General features: G+C 38.0%; 1 protein-coding gene and 1 long non-coding RNA gene across 2 annotated transcripts in view; one reads left to right on the top strand and one right to left on the bottom strand.

Annotated features, from left to right (window-relative positions):
- Positions 1-23,116, bottom strand: part of LOC120515565 — an 82,747-nt gene extending 59,631 nt beyond the window's left edge. Inside the window, exons 1-2 of the long non-coding RNA XR_005630666.1 lie at positions 22,939-23,116; positions 22,691-22,789 (exon numbers count right to left, since the gene is read on the bottom strand). This is a non-coding gene — a long non-coding RNA (uncharacterized LOC120515565). The remainder of the gene's footprint in view (positions 1-22,690; positions 22,790-22,938) is intronic.
- Positions 1-24,824, top strand: part of ube2e2 (ubiquitin-conjugating enzyme E2E 2) — a 424,382-nt gene that overhangs the window by 351,910 nt on the left and 47,648 nt on the right. The window contains exon 4 of the mRNA XM_039736653.1: positions 3,814-3,946. Coding sequence (XP_039592587.1) covers positions 3,814-3,946 — 133 coding nt within the window. The remainder of the gene's footprint in view (positions 1-3,813; positions 3,947-24,824) is intronic.

Genomic DNA, 24,824 nt, shown 5'->3' with positions numbered 1-24,824 from the left:
TTCTATTGTTCTGCCGCCCTCACTCCTCCACACACAAGCTCCGTATATACAGTATATGTGTGTATATATATATATATATATATATATATATATATATCCTTATATATAATTTGATACTATGCGTATTTATGGTGTTCACGTCAATACCTCGATTCAATACAAGTTAGAACCATGCAATGGGACTCTGCCTCAGTAGTTAGAACATAACGTAGCAAACGCGGACACAGTATTGCATGATTGGCTAAGAATGTTCGAATGCTTCAGTGACGCCGCTGGACCACCGAGTATAGTAAGTCGATGTTAGTTCGAGCAGATAACAGTAAGTTCGGTTGGTTTTTAGAATGTTGGTTTGGTGGGGCGTACTTTCCAGGACTAACATCATCGACTGACTTAAACCCTTCTACAGCTCCGGAACCGTAAGTAATTTAGAACGTATCGCCATTTGCTTGGTATGTCGAAGTCTATCTTTGGGCAGTTCGGTTTTGACATCCGTCCTTCTGACATCTATTGGCAAACTGAGTAATGACGGCTGGATATTAACAACGGTCATTGTTTAAATTTTAGCCGATCTCAGATCTAAAATGACCATGCCAACATAATTATTACTCCGACTGGATTAGAGTCGTAAAATACGGTTTGTTTTGAAAATTTGTTTGCTGGAAAAAATCAAATGAGGTGCGCCAAAGAGCTGAGTTCACATCTTGCTGCCACGTTTAAACAGGAAGCTCTTCATTACATCGGCCGAAAAGGTCTATTTTAAGCACGAATCAGTGCCATGATAACAAAATCATTGCAAGGACTTAAAAAAACAAATAATTCTTTGCAGGGAAAGTATGGTTTTCACAAACGTAGAATTTGTAGCCCGATTCGATCGGGCTCCCAGTCGCTAGTGTGTGTATGTGTATATATGTGTGTATATATATATATATATATATATATATATATATATATATATATATATAGTGACCTGTATCTGTGCCACAGATTGCAACCACATAGACACAAGTCCAGGTTCAAATGCAAGGTTTTATGACATAAAGTATCTTCACCAGTTGCACAAGCACAATCCCATACAACACAATTCTCTTCTTTCCTCTTCTTTTCGTGTCTTGTCTTCTTCCTGCACTCCTTCCAGACTAGTTTTGTCCATCCTCCACGCCCCATTCCTATTCATCAGGGTGAGTGGTAGTGACACATATTAGCTAAGACTCGGAGTATTTCCGGTTCTAGGACAAAGTATGTTGGAAGTACTTTCAAATCAGTTGGAAGTCCTATGAGAAAGGGTTTGAGCTCCCCTGGTGGAACCCCAACAGGGCTGCACACCAGAACTCCAATTCCCAGCATTCCCTTTGGGTATCCAAATGGGCACCACAGTCCAGGGATACTGCCATCTAGCATACTGGGGGAGAAAGTTCACCAAATCCAATGACTCTCCCAGTCCTTCCATTGTAGTGGCCTCCCAGTCAGGTAAAGGTCTCTTTTGTATTCAGCTGGGATGCCACACGTAACGACTATTTACTATGGCAGATTGCTGGGATCCTCACCTGGCCGGGATGCCTGGAAGGACTGGAAAGAGGCATTAATGCATTAATATCTTCCGGGCCACGAGGGGGCAACCGCCCTGGCCTAGGAGAGGACCATGGGAGAGGAGCAAAGAGGTTCCAGCCTGTTGGGACCTGTGGCCACCGCCGTTGTTCAACAACCTACCAGTTGTCATTATCCGAGGGAAATGATTAGAAATACAGGAATCAAAGGCAATGTATAGCAAATGGGGGTTTTAAGGGTGGGAGGATTAATAAGGTGGGGTTCAGAGGGTGTTGGTCATAAAATGTGTGTTATTATTTGAGTGTTCATCTTTTTAAGCCTGCATATGCTGACTTTAAGTGCAAGTGTCTGTTGATGACATTCTCATTTGATAGCCTCAAGGCCCTCTTCGTATTCACAATACGGTCTCTGATCTATGCCCATACCAATTTATGTGGACATAAGTTTAGCTGGGACACTGTGCAAATAAGATATGAAACAGGGCACCAGTCTGGCACCAAGGCCCACTCGGTCACCCTCACGTAGACCCAATCTTCGAATCAACACATAACCTAACATACATCTTTGGTGATGTGGATGAAAAGCTAACATACAGGAGGAGAGTCAACACAAACAAAGGGAAACCATGCAAACTTCACACAGACACAGAACAATCGAAGGATGCAAAGCCAGGATGCCGAATGCTTGAGTCAGTTCTTCATATATCCTTAAGCTTCATGGCTCTGGTGAAAGTTGCCTGCAACTTCTTAAAGAGTGGTTTATTTTTGCCTTGCGTAAATATCAGCTCTTTGAATTTTATGCTTCATTTACAGTTGAGCACTCTTATTGCATTTAGCCTCTGAAGTTTACTGCTAATTTCAGCTGTGGATTGCGAAGTGACCCAGTTTGCTCCATAATTTTATGTAATTTGCTTCAGATTCACGGTAATCTGCAAATGATACAGTTAAGCAAGCAGCTGAACAACAACAATGTGTCCAATGCACACGCTGACCATGGTTTTATTTAATAAATCCTCCCTAGGTATGCTAACGATTCTTTCAGTAATTTTCATTGAGTAATTGATAGTCAGCGCTGAGTGCCTATCTTGATGGTAAAATCAAATAATTAAAAACTGCAATCATTTCATTCTTGTTTTTTTAAGCTTACATTGAATGAGGTGCCATTTGTGATACTTGAAATTGAGCAGGAAAATCAAGGAGGTGCAAGGGGAGCGTTAAAGGCAGTTTAGAGAACACAACCTTCCGGGCCCAGGCCTCTTGTCACCCCTCATAAAATGATGTTGAGGGACAGAGAGCTATTTGAGTTCAGCAGACATTTTGTTTTAAAAATGACTTTTATATTGTTAATATTTGAAATCTGTTTTAATGGAAACAGAATCTTGGGCATATCTTTTAATATTGTATTTTGTGCTGACTAATTTGAATTGATCTTCCTGCCTTCAATTGATTACAGTGTTCTTAATTGGTACTACTCAGTCATTAATAGGTGTTATTTTGTTGCCAAATGAGATTAGCAGTTCTGTCCTGCTTCACACTCAAAAGAATCAACTGAATGTACCCAGCAGGCTGCCAGCCTTAAGGTGCCCTAAGGTGCGAGTGTGCTACAGTGGACTGAGGCAGTGAAGGCATGTATTTATAAGCTTATAGCACAGGATGCGGTAATGTAAACTGCCGCCCAATGCACTGCACAGATGACTGAACAGCTGCTCAGTGAAAGAACTCGGCTCTGGTATCAAGTAACTGCGCTGCGCCTCCTCCATATCATTTGGCTATAGCGTGTTTTTTCTTTTCCCCCATCAGTGTATAAACAGGTAATGAGGCATTGTTCCTCTGCCAACAGCAAGAAAGCCAGAGGCTCTGCTTTTCACACTGTCTTGATTTCTGAATGAGCAAAAATAACCAAGGAGACTAACACGGCAAGTGCTGCTAAGAATAAGTGAAGGTAATGAGATCAGCTTGTTGATAAGGCAGATGTACGTCCATCAGTTATTGATCCCTTCCAGATTATAATCATTGAGGTGCTGAGGTTTAATTAGTTTGCCGTTGTAGAGTTTGGCTGAGAAAGGCAGAAAAGCACAGCTTGTTTCAAAAGATTAAAGAGGTGTTAAAGCAAGTCGAGCTTGTTGTCACAATTAAGGATGACTGGCATGCCGTTGTATTTTTCTATAACACAGTTCAGTTGTATTAAGCATATTAAGCATTGCTGTTAGCTTTCTCTCCCTTGACTTTCTGTACACATTTTTATGTGACTTTTGTTCTGCTTTTCCAGTGCTGGACCTAAAGGAGATAACATCTATGAATGGAGGTCAACAATCTTGGGCCCCCCTGGCTCTGTGTATGAAGGAGGTGTCTTCTTTTTAGACATTGCATTTTCTCCTGACTACCCTTTCAAACCACCAAAGGCAAGTACCTTAAAATGATTTTATTTCCGCCATCAATGTCAGCTGAAGAGCAAATCCAGTGTTTTGATTATAGTCATTTCTGGTTATGTTGCATGTAAATCTTGGAGCTTCAGTTTACTGTACCAAGTGTTCACCATTTTGTAATATTTTCAATAAATACATTCTTGTAGTATCACTTTCTCCTTTCATTAAAATGAATACATTGTATCCAGAGTAATGTAAACTATTTTATTTTGCTTGCTAGAGGTTAGTAAACAGATTTAAAGTGAAGGCATTCAAGGCGATTTCAAATCCACTGAGAGCTAACAAAAATGGAATCAGCTCAGATAGTGAAAACAAAGAGTAGAAAATGAAACTGAAATGGAAATTCTGTTTTTTGACGCCAGCTCTCTTGATCGGTCTGACAAGGAATTTATCTGCAAATACCAAAAGAACACAGATGCTATCTTGGCTGTCTTTAGTGAATTAACATCTGATTTACAACCAGTTGTGTTTTCTTTCTGTCCCAGGATTAGGGAAGTTGTTGTGCTGATTGCGTTATTTAGCAGGCTGCTCTTTTTAAATCGCCGTGGTTGTAGTTGCTTTGAAATTCACAGCCTGCACTCAGTAGATCTTTTCAGATTACTGCCTGCTCTGCTACAAAGTGTATTAACATCCCCTTCACGGCGAAAGCATTAGGGATATTATGGTGGAATTCTTTCCAGGTGGCTGCTTTCTCCAGTGCGATTACTGCTATTGACATAACTTGCTGTATGTAGCAAGCTACTGTATTGTTCAGGAGTGCAAAATGCCAAGTGATGCATGGCGAAGAGCATCGGCAAAATTCTGTACCAGTTACACTTTAAACTCCTACTGTAGCTTTGCACTGAATGTCACATTTAAGTTTCATGAAGAATTCCGTTGTCTGAGTGAAGTTAATTCTGCTATTCCGGTAAATTAAATTGGATAATTCTACAATTTCTAAGTGACAGTACATAAAAAAAAAATCTTAGGTCGACTTATACCAGTTTAGGATGACAGTGAGCCAAAGTCCCTGCAGGGGGTGCCAGCCCATCGAAGTGTACTGCCACTGGACAAAAACTGGCAGGGAGAAGTGAGCCACCTGGATCAAAAGATGAATTGTGAGTCAGGAGAAAAGCAGGTTCAGTACCTGAAAGACAAACTGGTTGTGTGCTGACACCAAAACCAAAGAAAAAAAGGAAACTCACAATATCCATAACGGAGAGTTCTAAACAGAACACTAGCAAATATTTTATTATATAGAATATCCACAGACTTGGGACAATGAAGGATGCGTGAGGCTGGTTCAAGTTTAGGGTCTTCCAAGACTGCATTTTGATTGGGTTACTACATAATGGCAGCTAATCCTCAAAATGGCGACACCCATCAATTAAACATAAAACAGTAAAAAAATAAAACGGTAGGTCTTTATCAAAATGGAAAACAAAACTACAACCGAAAAAGCAGTGTTCGCAGAGAAACATTTCGCACTTCCAGGAAAAATGAATAAGAAGCGTAACATACAGGACCCACTCACTTACACACTGTTATAAATGAGTTCATTATTAATTTTTTATTGTTTATTTGCTTTGGTTTATAAGGTTAAACATTCATTTTGAGGGTTCCTAATGCCCTAGATTTTTAATCTTACATTAGATTTTTTATTTAAAATGTACTTTTGTCGTTATTATTGTATGCTGTTTTTGCTGCCATTTTGATTATTTGCCAGTCAAAACAAATCTATTTGTCACATACAGATCATACATAAAGTACACTATGCAGTGAAATGCTTAGAGGCTCAATCTCCTGTGACTTGAGACAAACATAAAAGGACAATAGCAATACATCATTTTATAAGTTCAAAAATCATTAATTGAATTATATGTCATAAATAATAATAAATAAAGAACTGTCTTACCTTAAATAACTTAATGTGAGCGAGTTAAGAATAGAACATCATGTAATTCTAGACACTTGCTGATGGACTGTGAACAGAAGCTCCTCCTCAGTCTCTCTGAACATCTGAACTGAACTTTAGGCAGCCATAAGTAACGTTCACCTGACCACAGCACAGAAAAACAGCCTTTTTTTGGGATGACTGGTGTTTTTGGAGGTTAGTGAGTGCACACCCTGTGATGTGTTCAGCTGATTGCAGCACTCTCTACAGAACCGTGTGCTTCTGCTTGCTGTTCCCAAACCAGGCGCTGTTACTTTCCATCAGAATACTTTTGATGGTGGATGTATAGAAACCCTTTATTATCTGAGAGGGAAGTCTGAAATCCCAGAGGTGGCCAAGGTGGTACAGATGTTGCTGTGCCTTCTTCACCAAGGTGTTGAAGTGCTTGGACCAGGTCAGGTTCTCTGTAATGTGGATAGCCACCCTCTCTACCTGAGAGCCTTGTTAATACTAAGGGGGTGGTAATGCTTCTGCTGTTTCCTCCCATAGTTGTCTTCTTTATCCTTCCATAATTAGGGCAGACCCCTAGCTGTTGGAGTTGTGCCCACAGAGATTGTGACCTGTGTTAAAAATGCGATGGGTTTAAAGGGCCACCCATGAGTTAATTTATCTATCTGAGTTTATGGATTCTGAAAACCCTTTCTGATGCTTGATTTTGAGATCAGTTAACCTCTGTGCTTAGTTTCTTTTTGGTTTTGATTCTTGCCTTTGATTTTTTTTTTACTTTGTTTTTTTCTTTTCATTTTGGCTTAGATACTTTGTGATAGATTTTACCGTTTTGACCCTTTTCTGACACTGACTATGCCTCTTCTTCCAGTATTACTGCCTGGCTATGAGTACTCACACCCACACGGGTCTAATTTGGAAACATCAGTTAACCTTTCACAGAAGTTTAGAGGGTCAATTAATTGATGCCCTGGCTAGAGTTGTTTTTTGCTTTTTTATCCAGTGTCGTAGGGCTAGCCTATAGACCCCTTGACCCTGACTTCCTGATTAAGGAAGTTTAGTGAGAGATGAGTAGATTGGTATTACCATGTGCTCCAGCAAAATGCTAGCCAAGATTTTTAAAAAGTACTAGCCAATATTTAAAAAAAACTCACAAAAATAAAATTCACAGATTGCTTACATAAAAATTATTAAAAATATGTTTACATCACATAAAAGCAATCTAAAAATCTACTACAAAAATGTAGTTTTTAAATATAAATTTGTAAACCCAGAATACTCCACAACTGAAATCTGACTTGGCAGTTTGGCCTTAAGGAGCTGATGAGTTTAAAAACAAATTGCTCAACTGTCGAAGTGTGCCTACAATCGTCACAACAGGCCTGATCAGGTAACATAATCCATTTTTGACACTTTTCTTTAACATTAAACATGGCTGAAGCAGACAAAGATATGCATGCCTGTTAATTATTAATGTGTGACAAAGTGAGAAGAGAAGCCCCAGTAAGTATTTCTCTTTTCTTGCTCACAGAATGTACTGTGTTGTCGGGAAGTCCTATCAGAGCACTGCTACTACTATAACTGGTCCATTCTGTGTGAATGAAGTTTATATGAGTGTATTATTAAAAATGTACATACAAGTGCATCTTATTCTGTTCTCATTTAGTTTATATAAGAATGACTTCTGAAACACTAATCTTTATGACTAAATAGAAAATGCGTCATTATTTAACACCTCAACTGTAGTAGCAACCTTTTTATAAGACTTCACTGTGAATTTTAATTCTGAAAAGCTGTGTAACTCAAGTGTCAAGATCATTTCACTGCCTCCCATTTTTTTATGCCTTGTTCTGTGTTTTATTCTCTTGAGGTTTGGTAATTTTAAGCAACTGTTCAATCATAATATTTAAATATTGTGGAAATACTACATCTTTAATTTGCAGTGCTTTAGTTAATCATAATATCATTTCTTATTCTAACATGTTGTCAAGAATTCATTTTCTCTAACAACGTGATTAAATAGGACGACACTGTAATGATTAGAATTCACAGACGCGACACTGGAAGCTATTCAAGGGCGCAGGTCAGATTAGGCGACATTACAGAGAATAGTGATAAGACTGTGCTCACTGACAAGGAATGACCTCCCCAAAGCGCTTCGAGTGGGTTTCCAGGCTGATGATGAGAATGCATGCCCTTTGAGTCATAGTGAGTGGGTTGCATGGGATATGGGGCTTATTATAACGGTCATAGGCCTGGGAAAGAGGATCCCTGGTAACGGGTCTGAATGCTGGAGGCCTGAAGGGTTAAAGCACCACAACCTGGTGTGTCTCGGTAAGGGGGATCCATAGTGAGACAGCCATCCAGGGCCTTATCTGGGGAAAAATTCCTAGAAGGTGGTGATATTTGGTTAAAACTGAGTCACTGCAACTTCTAAAGTGAAACCATTATTTGTAGTCCCAATACACACAATATATTACATTATTGAATCACTTGGATTTTTATTTAACTTATTCTTATATTATTATCCACTTTTGTTTGGCCAATTAAACATGATATCGTTTTTATTTTTGACTTCCTTTAACATTCCCCTTCATTGACAGGTTCTTAATTCATAAATGTTAAAATGTGTGTTATACAAGGAATAGCTGGAACTGTTGTAATTAAGAAACTCACTTCACTTATTCAACAAAGAATACAGACTCAAAATGAAAAACCAGTCACCAGTAGTTCACTTTATCCCATACCTGATACAAGAACGTTCACGAATTGCCACAGTGTTTGCTCAAAAACAATGAAGGCTGCTGTTATTTTTATTTTTGTCCTGTTGGTAGTGTTGTAATACGAGCAGATGAGTGCTGATGCCGCATGGAGCAGTGGTTACTGAGTGAGTAATGAGTGAGTGTGTTCAAAAAGTCTTTCATCGAAAACCGAGGGACAGATAGTTCAGCAGAGGGGGTCGTCCCCTTTATGCCCCCTTCATGGTGGCAGGTCTGCTGCCATCTTTATTCTCCCCTGAATATGAAAGTGGACTTCAGATAGAAAGTGAGAGGAAAATGGGAGAAACAGAAGAAAGCAGGCCAGATGTCTCTCATTTACAGTACATTGGGGTCCTGCACTAATGGAGGTAGGACTCTTCTTTTATTGTTTTATTTAGTTCTTTTGTTTTATTGTGCACATGAGCTCTTTACTACTTTTGTGAACCTTCATCATTACCCTTCTTCTTCATTGTTATTGTGTTCAGCAACAACAGGTAATTTTATTCTTGAGTCCATATTAGGTTTGTGAGGTTAGGAAATGCATATGACAGCTTGTAAAAACATAAGAAGGAGGCAGCAATATGCAAATATATGATGAAACCACTTTATTTCTTGGCTTTATCATGGCACAGCTGTACTAGAGCAGTAGTTAACTCTGCTGGCTCACATCTCCAGATTGCTAGGTTTGATTCCCAGCCTGCTCATTTTATGTAGGTTTTTCACCAGGTATTTCAGTTTTCCTCCCACATCCCAAGAGAGGTTATTAAATAACTCTTAATGGGTCCAATGTGAGTGATTGTGGCGGTGAGTATTAGTGTGCCTGGAGACAGACTGGAAACCCGTCCACATTTTCAAGCAAACTACACTGGTCCAATTTAGAGATGCAGTTTATTTTGTAGGGGCCACATGCTCTGCATGAATCAGGTCTCACAGCCTGTAGCCAACCATAAAATAGAGCACACACTCCACTCAAAGTGTCAAAAAACATAATTCTCAAACATTAGAGGATAATAGCAATTAGACTTAGACTGGTTAAACTTCACAGATACAAGCACATACTAAGTTAAGGAACATTGTCATCATTAGAACAAGAGCGTCTGGTAGAAGAGAATCATAAGCAAGTGTCTCTTTTGTTGTTGAGCCCAGGTTAAGATGTCCAGAGGCTAGTGGAGAGTTCTGAGTTGCAGTCCACTCTTAAAACACAGAAACGGATAAACAGCAAGCAGCGGTGTGTAATGACTGCTCTTTTAAGTGGGTAGGTAGGTAGGCATACTTTTATTATCCCAAAGGGAATTTTTTTTTCCAACAGGAAAAAGCAAAACTTATTCAAATGCTTTTCGTAAAGGTTATCCCAATAAATTATATAATAAATATATATCCATCGCGAGCAAGTCACTGCCCCTTTTGGATGTGCTTCCTCATTTGGAGCTACTGGATGAGAACTTGGACTGTTGAATTCAGAGTGCAGAACACAGACATTTAAAAGAAAAAGTCCCTCAAGGGGTCTCTGGGTGCGAGGGTGTCTTCTTTACGCAGCTGGTGGTCTCCATCTCAACCTCACTGCAATATCCTACTCTAGAGTATTGTGAAAGTTGTTAGTTATATACAACCATTTGTGCCTGGCCTTCAGCTGTGTCCTGTTTTGAAGTTTGGTTCATATTTGAAAGTGGCCTTGTTTTATACTTCATATAGCATCCAATATTTCTGGTAAACACACTTTTATGTGCGGCTAAATGCCAGCTGAATCTAGGCATAACATATATACACTTAACTAAAATCACGTATTTGCCCACATGCCCCTTTAAAGAATAAAGCAATGCAGAATGCCAATTATTAATTATAGTTGCTGTTCACTAGACGCCTGATCTACATATCATTGGGATGTAAGAGGTAAACTAGAGACCCCCATATGGGTGGTAGACAGCATGCATACTGGGTCTTCTGGAGCTGTGAAGCTTTAGCACCTCGGTGTCACCTTCTATCTCATTTTAATGTTTTTTATAAAAATGTTTTATTGAATGAATTATGCATTTTGTCATTCTACAGTGAATTCATTATTTATGTACATGTAAAGAAAAAGCAAACGCCTTGACGTAAAGCGACAGCTGCCTGTGGCCACTCAGGTGGTGTATAGATTTTGCTTTGCATTACAGAATATTTACCATCAATAAAAATACATTTTTATCTTTTGCTACTTTTTTCTGCATTTATTTAATTTATTATAACTATTATTTTACTGCCTCTTTTTTCCTCACAAAACATAATCTGCAATTATTTCAGTTTTGTAATTTCTTTTTATAGCAAACTGTTACAGTCTGTTCTGTTTAATTATATTGCTAGAAAGGCTCAGGTAAATTATTCCAAACTGGAGAGCTGTACAAATGCATTTTTTTCTGATAAAATGATTTGTTGCTTTAATAAATATTTAAGAAACCGCATGAAGTGGAATAGAAAAATCATTTTGAGAAAATGTTTATGAATCATATTAAGGGCAGTGAGAAATGCATAGAAATAGCCTGAGACAGGGTGGTTTTACGCTTGGGAATAATTTGAAAATCTCCCCATCAGGACAAGAAGAATTGGCTATAAAGCATTAATAATGGAAAAGGAATAATGCCAAAGATAATTCATTTTGAACTGAACATAAAATGACTACCAGGATAATTTCAAAAAATGATTCCTTGCCATAAAGGTTTGAAATCAGAAAGAAGAATGCTCTTTTCGTGCAGAAATAATACATTCAACAGCATGTCAGAATATCCCTTGTTATAGTAGTTGCAGACACAAAAAAAATGACACCAAATATTTCCCATCCTTCAAAGTTAGTTACAAAAGAATAATTTAGCAATCTGTCGAAAATTAAGCTCTCTGGGACCCTGTAATTGGGCAGAGCAGAAAATGGATGGGTGGATTTGTTATTTTTTAATTTCTTTACAACTCTCTTAGATGCGCACTATTATTCAAGTATTATTATAAGGCTAGAGGCATGTTCAGTGTTGCCACAAAATGCTCTGGTGTGCCAAAGCCCCGCTGTGCGGAAAGTGAGTTTGTAAATTGGGATGAATGGATGGATTCACTGATAAGCCCTGCAAAAGGCAGATTTATTTTACCTTTGGAGCCCAAGTTGTATAAAAGGGTTGACAGATGTACAGTGTGGAATAATTCAGTTCTCACTCTTACTGTTTATAAGCATGTAATGTTAGTTTAAGTTCAAAAAAGCACATCTGTAAAATGAGTAATTTTAGATTTCTGAGGTGAGGTTTTCTTTTCCTGTGCTGCTAATTCTTCCCTTATTATGAGTTGCACTTTCTAGACAGTTGTGTCAGCATTCTTTTAGGTAACACATTTGGCTCTACCTTTTACGAATATCCTTACATTAAGCTAGTGCAGAATTATGAATATTTAAAAAAAAAACTATAATAAAGTTGTACTTGCGTGGAAACTAAAGAGCCAAATGAGTTTAATGTTTCCTGAATTTATGGATTGTCTCTTCTTTACTGTGAAGATCCAAACGAGTCCAAATGCCTGTTTTACTAATAGACCCTGTTTGATTGGATTGTGTCTCTGCCAGTCACTGTGTATTCCCAGGTTTGGATCCCACAGAAATTTCACATGGTGAACTTTCAGAGACAGGTCGTCTTACTTTCATACATCTTTGCAATCCTGACATCTAGCTTTGTATAGAAAATAAAGGTAGCATATCCCTTTTTGTCAGCAATTTATTGTTTCTTGGCCATCAGTGAAATCAGCAGTTTTGTTTTGCTTTTTTGACCCAGTGAATCATTTAAACACCTCAGCTTTCAAATAAAATGTTGCCTATCCTTGCACACAGCTACGCTTCTGACAGGTGAAACCTGGTAAGGAGTCAGGGTGTCTTCTTGATGGCATCATTTATACAACTACACCTTTTATCTATAAAAAGAAATACATTTTAATTTGATAAAAAAGACAGAATGACTAGTGAAATGGCCTTGCATGTCATTTTACACGATATTGGCAGCAATTTTTGGACTCAGAAATTTTCATTTAGAAACAAAATTGCCATAGTACTGGTTGTTGAACACACTTTTCTTAGTTGTAGACTCCCAAATCTCCATCACATAAATCAATTAAGAATTTACTTATAAGAATTTACTTATATAAAAGAAAATTATTTAACAGTTGAAGAAATTAATTTAGTTATGCAAAACTATGTACTAAATAACAAAGAAGAAATTTGAATGTACTGCTCTTAAAAAGAAAAAAAAGTATAACTGATAATTATATGATTGATCAAAACAAATTAACAAAGAACCGAACAAAAAAATGGAAAAGACACACTAAAGTGAAAAATAAACAAAAACGTATCATAAATACTTACTCCTATTAAAACAGGGGTCCCTTAAATCCTGTTACAATGTAATATTTTCTTTTTTTCGTTGTTTTGGACCCCAAGGATTATTACTTTGACATTAATTTCTTATATTATGCAATATTTACAATAACATGTTATCTCGACTCCATATTGTTTAAAGCAGAGCGTTGGCAGTTGCCATGGTGATGTTTCCTGGAATCATCATGTGACATATGACATCATTCGGAGCGTTTGCACTTTCTGCTCTGGAGTATCTGATATTAGGATTCCCATGTTGGTGTGCATTGCATTATTTTCATTTATCTGTTCCAACCTAATATTTTTTCTGGTTATGTGACTTTGATTTTTTGCTTAGTGTTTCAAACCTGACAGCTGGTTGGCTCTCGTTCCTGGTTTTCACTTGCTTGTGTTCTTGACTATATCTCAACTCCCAATGCTTTTTCATTAAAATCTTTTACTGTCTCAATTTGAGTCAGTACAGATCCTACATACAAAGAGTTTGCCAAGAGACAAGCACTCTTTAGGTATTCAAAATGTCACAAAAGAACCAAAAACCTGAAAATAGTGAGACCCTCACAGGAACAAAGCCAACAACAAAACTAAATCTGTTATTAGACAGCAGAGCACAACAGACAGCTGATACATCTACAAAAAAGGAGCAGATTAGAGCCCAGCTGAAGAGGAACTGGGGTAAAGCCAGCTCTTATACCTCCCTCAAGTCACTGCCATCCTAACTGCTGTAGCCCCCAGCGGGAATTCGGCCAGCAAAAGGCCCTGCCACCTTATTAAGTAAACTGACTAAAAAAAGGAAGGAGGCAGGGAAACATTAAACATAAGTGAAATATCCACACCAAAAAAGAGTAGAAAAAAGGTGGGGTCAGCAGGAAGATCCCACCAAACCATGACAACTGTTTTTTTGGTCTTTCTGTATTTAATTTCTAACTGTTTTTATTTTGATTTTTCTACATGTGGAGTGATATATGTCATGCCTAAAGCATTTAAAACCAATACTGATTTAAAGGTAATGCACAATTTAATAAATGTTCTTTCCAGATATTCTAAGCTTGTTACATTTTTGGTATTTAGAAGATTTGCTCAATCCATTTGAAAATAAAAAAACACATTCAAAAACACATTTTTGGGAGTATTGGTACCATTTTGTGTTATATGTTCCACGCACATCATAGCAAACCTTTTTGGATTTATTTTATTATATTAAGTGTGATGTTTGAATGGAGTATGTTGGAGTGAAGCTGAGTTAAAGTAGCAGAAAACAGCCAAAATGCGGTTGTATTTAAGCTAGTTGCAGTGCAAATGTATTCAATCCCCTAGAAAGTCATCACATAATTTTCTGCATAACAAAAGATTTGTACACATATTTTTCCATTTAGTATTTGTAATGTGAACTCTAATGCTGTAACAATAGCATTTTGAAAGTCAAAATAAGCCATTTTCTGTAGATATATTTAACTGAAAGAGAAAAACTAAAAACTTAGTGTTTGCATAAACATTCAAGCCCTGCACATTAATTAATACTTTGTCAAGAACCCTTTTGCTGTGGTAACAGCCTTGGCAGTAAGTGTGTACCAGTTGTACACATTGTTCAGGAGTGGTTCTTCCCCATTTTTCTGAACAGAATTTTTAGTAATCGTCCAGGTTGGTTGGAGGGGTGGCACCCCTGGACAGCAGTTTTCAAACAGTCTCACAGATTCTCAATAGGATTAAGATCAGGTCTTTGACCCAGCCATTCCAAAACATTCACCTTTCTGTTTCTGACCCATTCCAGTGGCACTTTGGCCTTATGCCTAGGGTCATTGTCGTGTTGGATGTTGAATCTTCTCCTCAGCCGTAGGTTCTTAACAGACTGGACCAGGTATTCCTGCAGTATTGTGCGGTATTTGTGTCCATGCATTGTCCCTTCACCTCTGACAAGATTCCCAGTCCTAGCAAATGGTGTTTCTTGAGGCACGGGCAGTTTTAGTTTTATGCCACACATACATCTTTGTAGTCAGGCCAAAAAGTTCTATTCTGGTCTCATCTAACCATAACACCTTCCCCCTCATCTTAACTGTGTCTTTTTCATGCTTTGTAGTATGCCATATGTGCTTTTATGTGGACCTTCTTAAGGAATGGCTTCTTTCTTGCTTCCCTCCCATAGAGGTCTGTTTCATGGAGAGCTCTTGAAATTTTAGACCTTTCCGCCTTCACTCCAGTTACAGCCAGAGAGCTCTGAGCGACGGTTGCATTTTTTGTCTCTTCGCTCACCAGTCAATGTCTTGCTCTGATGTGTAGTTTTGAGGGACAGCCTGTTCCAATATGAGTCTGGGTGCTGTGGTGAACCTTTCACTTTCTGATGATGGATCTAACTGAGCTTAATGAACATTCAGACTCTTCTGGTTTTTTTTTTTTTTTTGCCATTTCCTGTCTTGTGCATTTCAATGACTTTGTTTCTCACATCAGCAAAATGTTCTTTTGTCTTCATTGTTGCCGTGATTGTCCAACAAAGGCTATGGCCCTTACAAAGGGAGCCTTTTATATCTGGAGAGAGATAAAGGACTCACAAGTAGTACCTAATTATGTTTAATTATGACTGTCAAATGACTGTCACCTTTATGTCATTTGTGTAAACCTGGAGCTTACAAAGCACAAATGGTTTACATACTTATGCAAACACTAACTTTTGAGTTTTTCTTCTTTAGTTAAGTATTTACAGAAAATGGAAATGTATTGTTTTAGCATAAGAGTTCACATTAAAAATACTGATTGGATAAATATGTGTACAAATATTTTGTCACGTAGAAAATTATGTTGACTTGCAAGGGGATTGAATACTTTTACACACCACTGTAATTAAAGAATGACTAACTAAGATTTCTGTTACATTTCTTCTTACTCTATTCAGAATTCTTAGGCTTGTTATAAGTAGATGTATTATGGCCAGAATAAATTGCTCATGATGGATCTATAAGTAGCATTAGGCTAGATGTTCCTGAAATGTATTTTATCTGCTCTAAATATTAATGTAGAAGATCACCAGCATATTAAAGCACTGTTCATGGCAGCAGTTCTAAAAGAGAATAAATCAGCAGTCAAGAACAGAACTACATAGAATCTGCGGAAGTATTTTACATACTTAGAGTTGTCTGATTATATCAATGCTTGATATGTGCCCCACAATCAGCAGGAATTAAACGTTCATGTATCTGACTGCAGTGGAACCCCTCACCTTACCACCACCTATGGAAATGCCTCCTGAACAATCTATAACTCCTCTGGAGAAATGCTTCACCCATAATGCCACTACAACTAACACTGATGTCAGCCTGACCAGCACCACGGACTGATTCCATTACCTTATTATTTCCTTAACTTATGACCACCGGGAGACGATGAAATGTGAACCAGCTTTGTGTGCTTGTAAATGAAGGCTGACCAAATGAGAAAACTGCCTAAAACGGACAGTTAGACTAATGTACAACAATATAAGCATTAAACTAAGGCCTCAGTTATTTGATATATCTGGCTCTTTATACATTTTTGAATGACAGAAAAATAACAATAGAGTTGATGTTTTGCTCACACACCCATTATAAAACTGCACATAGCTTATCACAGTTTGCATGGGTGCCATTTGTGTGACTTTCATCTTTCACTGAAAGAAAGCAACAGAATTTTACTCATTAACTACTTGAGCTACACACCTCCATTACTATGTATCTGCCGTGACTGGGGAGCATCTGTCAGTTTTTAGTTGGACTATCCATTTAGTTATCTACAATTGTTTCTGACCTTGTGAACAATAGCTCGCCAGGCTTTTCTGTCAATGATGAATTCCTTTGATTCCTGGAGTTACATTTCAGCATCTCCCTTAATGATTTTCATTCATCTTGCTTTTTGTCTCCCCCATTGTGTTGTACCTTTCACTTTTTAAGCATCGTTGGCTTCTGTAGCAGGCCTTCTTTTTCTCAAGGTTTACTCTACTGACGATCCATTGTGCATTGAGGTATCATCTAATCTTAAACACACAAATTTTATATTTCAGACAAGGTAGTCTTCTCTGGCAGGCCAGTTCATAATGAATTTCTTCCCTCTGCCTGTGTTTATAGTCTAGCTTTCACTGGCTGATGTTGCTTGAACTCTTCTAAATTTTATGTTAGTGCAACACATTTGTATGTCATCAAACCCCAGGTTTCCCACGGCTGTTTCCCTTTAGTGAGACAATTACCTTTTATGCTATTGCAGTTTAAGTTGAAGAATGCTGAATATTTATCTTTCTTTATTTCTTTATCCTCCCTCGTCACATGTTTAATAAAGTTATTTGATTTTAACCAGTTTTATTTTGAGTAGCAGGCCAGCATTTTTTGGCTTTTGTTTTTTTTAAATATTTAAAAATCATCCTTAAACTTGACTCGCTCCATGATTTAATTATTGTATTTGATATTTGTCATTCTTCTCCAAGTTTTAATTCCAGCCTCTGTCTCATCACATCCATCCATCCTCAGACAAGCAGTTAATGAAATAAAACATTGCTATATTGCCTTGGTGAACTCCTTTTGTAGTCGTGAACGTTTTGGTATCTCCATATCCAGTTTTCATCTTGGTGGGAATTTGGAACAAAACTGCAGATGGGAATGTAGGGATTATATTTTGCAAACAGAGCTAAGATCAGTGTGCACTACAAAAAGAAACCAATCCGGTAAACCCAGAAACAAAACAAAGGACTCTAGACAGAGAAAATGTTTCTTCCTAAACCCTTCTGGGAGTTTCTTATGGATTTTGGCCTGCTCGTCATAAAAATCACTTTTACATTTTGCTATCACATAGTGTTTTATTGCAGTCACCTATCTTTATTTCTTCTCATATTATAAGTGTACATCGACGATACAGTGACTACAACTGAAACATCTCAGGTGATGTAAAAGTAGTGGCTAGGAATGTAGCTCAGATTGACCAAGTCCTGTTCTTTTACTTGCAAATGGGACAGCCGTGCTGAAAAATCTCATTACATTAAGAAATGATAAATCACTTAACAATGCAACAAAGATATTTTTGCCTCCTCTTTATATAAAACTGATTAAAAATATAGTGATGAATAAGAAGATGATGGATTTTGATGTTTGAAATAGACTAATTGTTGCCAAGATAAAGGACAGCACTTTTCTTGGTCCACAAATCAGACATGTCATCAATGACCATCTGAAGATCTGCTAGAGGGGCCGGAGGAAATTGCATGGAAAGCATTCAAGAATATTGTTGAGAATTTACTTGCCAACTACAGAGCACCACCAGGACTGTGCAACAATGGAAAAGCCGTATTAAGGCATTTGGAATCCATCAGTTCTGGCCACCTTTGGTTGGAAAATAAAACGAGAAGCATCAGATGCTGAGTACAAACAAAAATTGGCAGCAAAATATTTTTAGCTCAGTTAAGCTAATGTAATGTGTCACCGTCCTTAAGCACTTAAACACACTAAATTCAGTAATAGTTAATTTTCTGTTCTCCAAATTATTATGTGAAACTGTCAAACATAAATGATGCTGGTGTTCAGCTTGAAGCTGCCTGTCATAATCATGAAACATTTTTCCAGAATTGAATCTTTTAAGAAATGTGTTCTCCAGTTAGAATCAATAACTAGAAATAACACTCAAGAAAATGTCTTAAAATGTAATCAGAAAGATACCAAGTGATTGAATGATATACCTCCTTTTTAAACTTGGAGCAACGTCAGCAGAAGAATGAAACTTGCAGAGAAGGATGGATGGTGCATGATGTGAGCGGTGCACGGCATGATAATGAGAACTTTCTGTTTGAAAATCATAATGCAAATATCATTTTTGTTTTATTTTGGTTTGATTAACATAATTGAATGGTTTGGCATAATCTATGAAAATAAAGAGATATTTTTGGACTTCATTGTTAGTCTGACATGTAAAACCTTTCCACTATATGGAATATGACATCTTTGTACATAAGCAGATGGTTCCACACTTGCTTGAGGCTGAAATGTCACGTCATTTTCCTAGGTGACAGGAACACCAGCTATTGTCAAAGTTAGACACCTGATACTGTAAACATAACAATGTTGTCCTAACCAGTCATCGGAGATTTTGGAAATGTTGTTATATAAAATACAGGTCTACAATGTAGACTGGTTATTACACACGTGCCAAACTTGAGGACTTTATTCCAGTCACATTCCTAATTGAAGGCTCTTTCACAATTTACTAAATCTTTGACTCGTGTGTCTGTGTGTTTCTTAGTCTGTATTTTACATGGGGCTCGGCCATTACGTGGTGCTTTAAACTACATAAAACTACAGTTCAAGCTAACAAGGTGGAATTCAAGTTCATTCGATACATAAAAAACTGTAAGTCCATGCACAATTTTCCCAGCTGCTTTTGTACTGCTACTGAATTTGGTAGAGATGTGTCGTGCTGTCATGAATGCCTCTACACATGACTCCGTTCATTTTCTTGTGGCTGCTAAGCGGAGATGTCACCTTTAATTCTGTAGAAAAAAGACATTGAGCTGATGATGAGCAGTATATAAGCGGCTGCTTATCCTGAAACCTTATTGTGGTGAGTTTTACCAGAATTTTAGACAATGCCTGCTTTATATAGGACTTTACTATTTGAACCGAAACCAGGGGCCGAATTCCTTAACAAGTAGGAATGAAGTTCGGTCTGTGGGCATCAATGAATGTGAAATACATCTAATTAAACAAAACACCTTGGGAAGTATTCTTTAAATTGTATGTCTTTTCTCACAAATAAATAAATAAAAACAGAAGGTTAAGTGGGAATAGCTTCCATTCACAGAATTAGAGACACAGAAAAGTGGAGTGTAACCTAGCAATCTGATACTTTATAATAATTCATTATGTGGCCTCTCCATTTTTTGTTTGACTGCATTGCTCTTTCTCTTTCGTGGGCTGATCGTGTATCACATGCAAGTGAGAATGTCATTGCTCACATGACAATATGGACCCTCTAAACCTAGTATTAACTACACAAACCTGCTTATACTGTACCCGCTTTGTTTGTTTCAGGGTTGTAAGAGGCAGCGTCTACCCAGTATCCACTGGGTTAAAGAAATGAAACCACCATTGAAAGGGTCACCATTCTCTTAAAGGATATACCCGAGTAAAACCATACTCACACATCGCGGGCTAATTTGGCATTACCAAATAATCTTACGCACGTGTGTTTTGCTTTATTCCTTTAAACCACTCATCCTTCAGTTGTATAAACCTGCTGCTTCATGAGGATGTTATGTGAGAAGTTTGTGATAACTTTACATATAACTCAGATACTTGGCAGTGAACAACTAGGACTATAAAATATTGTAATGTATAAATGATCAAAAGCTAAGGATAAACATATTACAACACAGTTTTGGTTCTGACTACTCGTATTTTTTCTCTCCGAGTTTAAGCATGTCTCCACAACACAAAGAAAGTGGTAAAATGGGAAAAGAAGGCAGACTTGTCAAGACCACCACCTCCACCTTGGCATGCTGTCACTTTATAGACCAGCTGGACAGGTTCTGTCTGCTCAGTTTAACAGCAGGGCTGATGTGACATTTCTAAACAGAAAGGACAGGCTGTGGTGTCTTCCCTAACAAGTTTGTATTCTCACACGCATTAAACTGTAAGGTCTTTTCATTTGCGGCGACTAACTATACAGTGCATCCTTAGATTGGTTAAGGAGAACAAACTGCCTTTGGCTCAGGTCACATGAAATCAAATTAGTCACCCAAAAATGGCATACAGCTTTCTATTTAAAACACCAAACTGTGATAAATTTGATCTTTTGTATACTTTTCTTGGTTTGGCATTTTTCTACACCTCATTGTAAATTGTATAAATCAAATCCAAAATGTCTGGATTATCCTAGCCACCTGTTCCTATAAAGTTCATTTCTGTCCGGCCATGGGCGTCATGCTAGGCTGCTAGTTTATGCTGCTGCCCCTCAGCTCCAGAGTCCTGGTATCAAATCACAGTCTGCTTCACTGCTTGTCTGGTGATTTCCACAATTCCTTGTGGGTTGAACTCCAGATACTATCATTTTACCTCCTGTATCCAAAAGGCATACTTATTGGGTTAATTAGCAACTCTTAGTAGACCATGAGTGCCCTCCAGTAGACTGGCTCCCTGCCATTCCCTGCCTTGTGCCCTGTGCTACCCAAAAGGGTGCTAAACTTTTTACAAAGTGGATGCATGAAAGAACTTCATATCACACTTTTTAAATGTATTCTCATTACGTGCAAGTGCTCTTCTATACAGTAAATCTGGCTATTGAAATGTTTGCTAATTAATTACAAATGGCTTTAGGGTTTGGACTGCACTGAATGAATACAGTAAAATGGCCTTAATCATACTGGACTTTTAGTTTTTTAGTGGTCACTGATTAGAACAGTCCGGTTTTTGCATTAGGTGTGGTTTAAGGAATTGTTCAATTTGGATTAAACATTTTCCACTGTTACATTAATTATGACAGTTTTAGATTTGCATGCTAGCAGTCTGTCTCAGGACACTCATTGGGATGACAAGTAGTGTATTTGTGCGATAGTTTAGGCCTGTGTGATCTTCTCCATGCATGTCACATGGCTTCTCTTTACACAAGATGTTTTTCAGTTTTATAATCTCATTTTATCCGATACTGGAAACTGCTGCTGTTTTTTTCCAAAGCCCATAGTTTATCTAATAATCTCTTTTGTCACCCGCATCGCAGAGAATATGGGCTAGGAGCTGCAAGTAGACTTGCCACAGATGTGACACTTACGCATTCAGGCACAGCTGTTTTAGTGACTTCATTATATTTGTCTGCTTTTAATATGTTGCCTTACATGTTTTTTTCTGTTTTCATTTCATCTAAATTGATGTGCAGTTTAAGTTGCCTTACAAACATTTCAAAATGTGCACTCATTGCCCCCCTCGTTCTCATTGCTATCCCCTCCGTTTGTCACATATTTATTCATATTCATACTTGTTCTATACAACTGGGAAGCCATAATCTAGAGTGTCAAATGATGTGCCTCAGGACTGGGTTAAAAGTATAAAAATGCAGAACCCTTACATGTTTAGCCACAAGGGAGCAGGCTGGCTAATTATATCTGAAAAGCTCAGAAAATCAGAGTTAAATTCAATGCCAGCACTTCTCTTTATTTATCAGTTAGTATAAAAGGCAATGAAAGTGATCAAGTAAAACAAACACCAGCTCTGCGCTTGCTGGAGTGCCTGTGTTTTTAGTACAAATCACAGCGTGATATATGACATGTTTCTCTCAGCCTGCCTAATACACTTATCAGCAGTTTAATTGTCCATACATGCCCAATAGATGTGCTCCCCCTTTAACAGTTAATCACAGACATTGGGCTGCAGCTTCTTTCTGAAGGAAACTGACAGGCTATTTTATAAGCTATTATAAAATGAGTACCATGCAAGAATATTCAGAGAGCGAGATGAAAACATTATGAATGGCGTTTCAAAAAAATGATATGATGCTAGCTGATAGCTAGCTTCATACAATGCTCATCGTAGAGTATTTAGAAAATGCCACCTCCGTCGGTCGGTAGCACGGTCAGTGGTTTGGTCACCCACCTGTTCAGCTGCCACATGTAATGATATCAGCCAGATGTGCTATAAATACTACAGTATCACTCGTGTAAGCAGAAAATCTTTTAACATTCAGCTGTGTTCTATTCCCATGTAAAATGCTATTCATACCTGTGTTAAAACAAGATCATGCCAAACAAGCCATCTCTTCTCGGTTCAGGGAATTGTATTGCTGTACTCCGCATTCTGGCAGATGGAGTGCGAGGGCTGCTGCTTGTCAATGGCATCAGTATGAGGCATCAGGAAATGATCAGGTTGGAAGAAGTAGTATAACAGCGCACACAACAGGAGATTAGAAGATATACTCACTTTCTTTAGCATTAAGAGTTTATTTTTGAAGATCTTTAAACCATACTTACTCTGCTACTTCTACTACAAAGCCATTTCTCATTCCAAAATCCAACAGTAAAAGTCAGTTCAGCTGGACTGCTTGCTCATGCCATTGTGAAAGGACAGAGCTTGTAACAGTGCTAAACTCAAAACCTTTTACTTTCAGTATCCTGTATAAACTTTCTGTATATCTTCGGCCTCTTTAGATTTTCCCAGTCTGTTCAGTGCTGTCCCTTCATCTGCTGTGAGAACTGCTCGCAGGTGTTAGGACTTTTGCTCTACCTCGCCTCATTTACATTTTTTTTTGTGTTTGCTTCCCTTGTTTATGTTTTCTTTAAAATTTTATTTTCAGTTCTTTTAACTCCTGCCTCACCTGTAATTATGTTCATTGTTTGCTAGGGCAGAGCCTCTAGTTAATTTATAGCTCTAAGGTACTTTAGTCATTAGTGCATCAGTTACTTTATGGCTGTTTAAGTCACCCACTGCCACATTTATGTTCTTGTGGCATTAGCTTGCTTAGGCCAATGTGTTCTTCAGTCCTTTTGTCTTTCCTTTTTGTAAGGTTGTGCTCTTCTGATCATATTGTCTTTTGATTCTCAGATTAGGATTTTGTGCTTGGCCCTTATCAATTTTGAGATTTTTTGAATAGCAAATTCTGTCTTGACGTAAACTCAGTAACTTCATTTTTTCATTGTTACTTCTCTTTTTAAAGTTCTCCCCCATTTATTACTTTCAAGAAGTTCATCTGGTTATCTTTCTTGTTTTACTTTGTTTGTTTAGCCATTCATTTATTGTCACTGTTAACTTGAATTTAGAATTTTGAAATGTACTGCATGTTCTTATTCCCATCGATTTAATAAATTAAACCAATAAAACTGCTGGCTTAGGAAACATTATTGGGCGTTTTTTGCCTTCAGGTTTTGTAAACTTTTGACTGCAGCAATCACAGTATTCCAGCAGATGAGTATTGAGGCTCCTTTTTATGATGGTAACTTAGCCTCCAGTTAATACTCTGTTACACATCACATTACAGGCTATAAGCTACAGTACCGCACGTGAGAACAAACAGGTCGGTTCAGTGCAGCTCAACGGGACCAGAGCTAAAGCGCGGTCTTCCATTTTGCTGCCACTGCTTGCTGGTGGATTTGTTAAGGACATGCACAAGGGCTGCCTGACTCGTGCGTCTCATTAGATCTTTGAACAAATCATTACGAGTTGCCCGATTCTCATTCCCTTGTAATTCTGTAATGTAACATCTTATTTTAATTATACCCTGCTTGCTTCGCTCAAACACTCTCCCACACCCACCTGCGCTTACGCGCCGTTGTGAAGAGGGGGGCTGAACGCACCTCTGAAACCCCTCTCAAACGGTGATAGAATGGGAAACAAATACAGTTTTTTGTTTTTTATTACCTCCACTTTGCTCAATCAGCTGCTGTCTTGCTGCTGTGCCGCGTGATCTGCATGTCATGCAGCACTTTGAACGTTTAAAAGCCTGTACAGCAGCTCTCCTTTTGTCTCACTGCCTTGTCTCTCTTCTCCCCCAGACAGCCTCAAACACTACTCGATCTCTTTTCGCTGTTCTCTTGTTACACCGAGTAATATTTTCCATTTCTTTGCGCTAATGTGACCTTTACTATCATTTTTTTGAGACTTTTGAATGTACCTACTTCATTATCTATAACCTGCTCTGCGTGTGTATCATGCCAACGTTTTTGAATTCTGTGATGTTCTTTGTCATTTACTCTTTGTCTTTTCCAGCCCCGGGCGTGGTTAAGTCTCTCTCAAAGTCTAGTCTTGTGGGACGTGAAAGTGTCTTTTGTCTTTCTGTGAAGGTCACTTCTCATCTCCCTGAACAGGTCTTGTCTCGTCCCAAGTTTTTTTATATAATACAGAGACATCTTAAATGTTTTGT

Source organism: Polypterus senegalus, chromosome 15 (genome assembly GCF_016835505.1).
Source record: "Polypterus senegalus isolate Bchr_013 chromosome 15, ASM1683550v1, whole genome shotgun sequence".
NCBI classification, from domain to species: Eukaryota; Metazoa; Chordata; class Cladistia; order Polypteriformes; family Polypteridae; genus Polypterus; species Polypterus senegalus.
The sequence above is the reverse complement of the archived record's forward strand: the minus strand, read 5'-3'. Positions and strand labels throughout refer to the sequence as shown.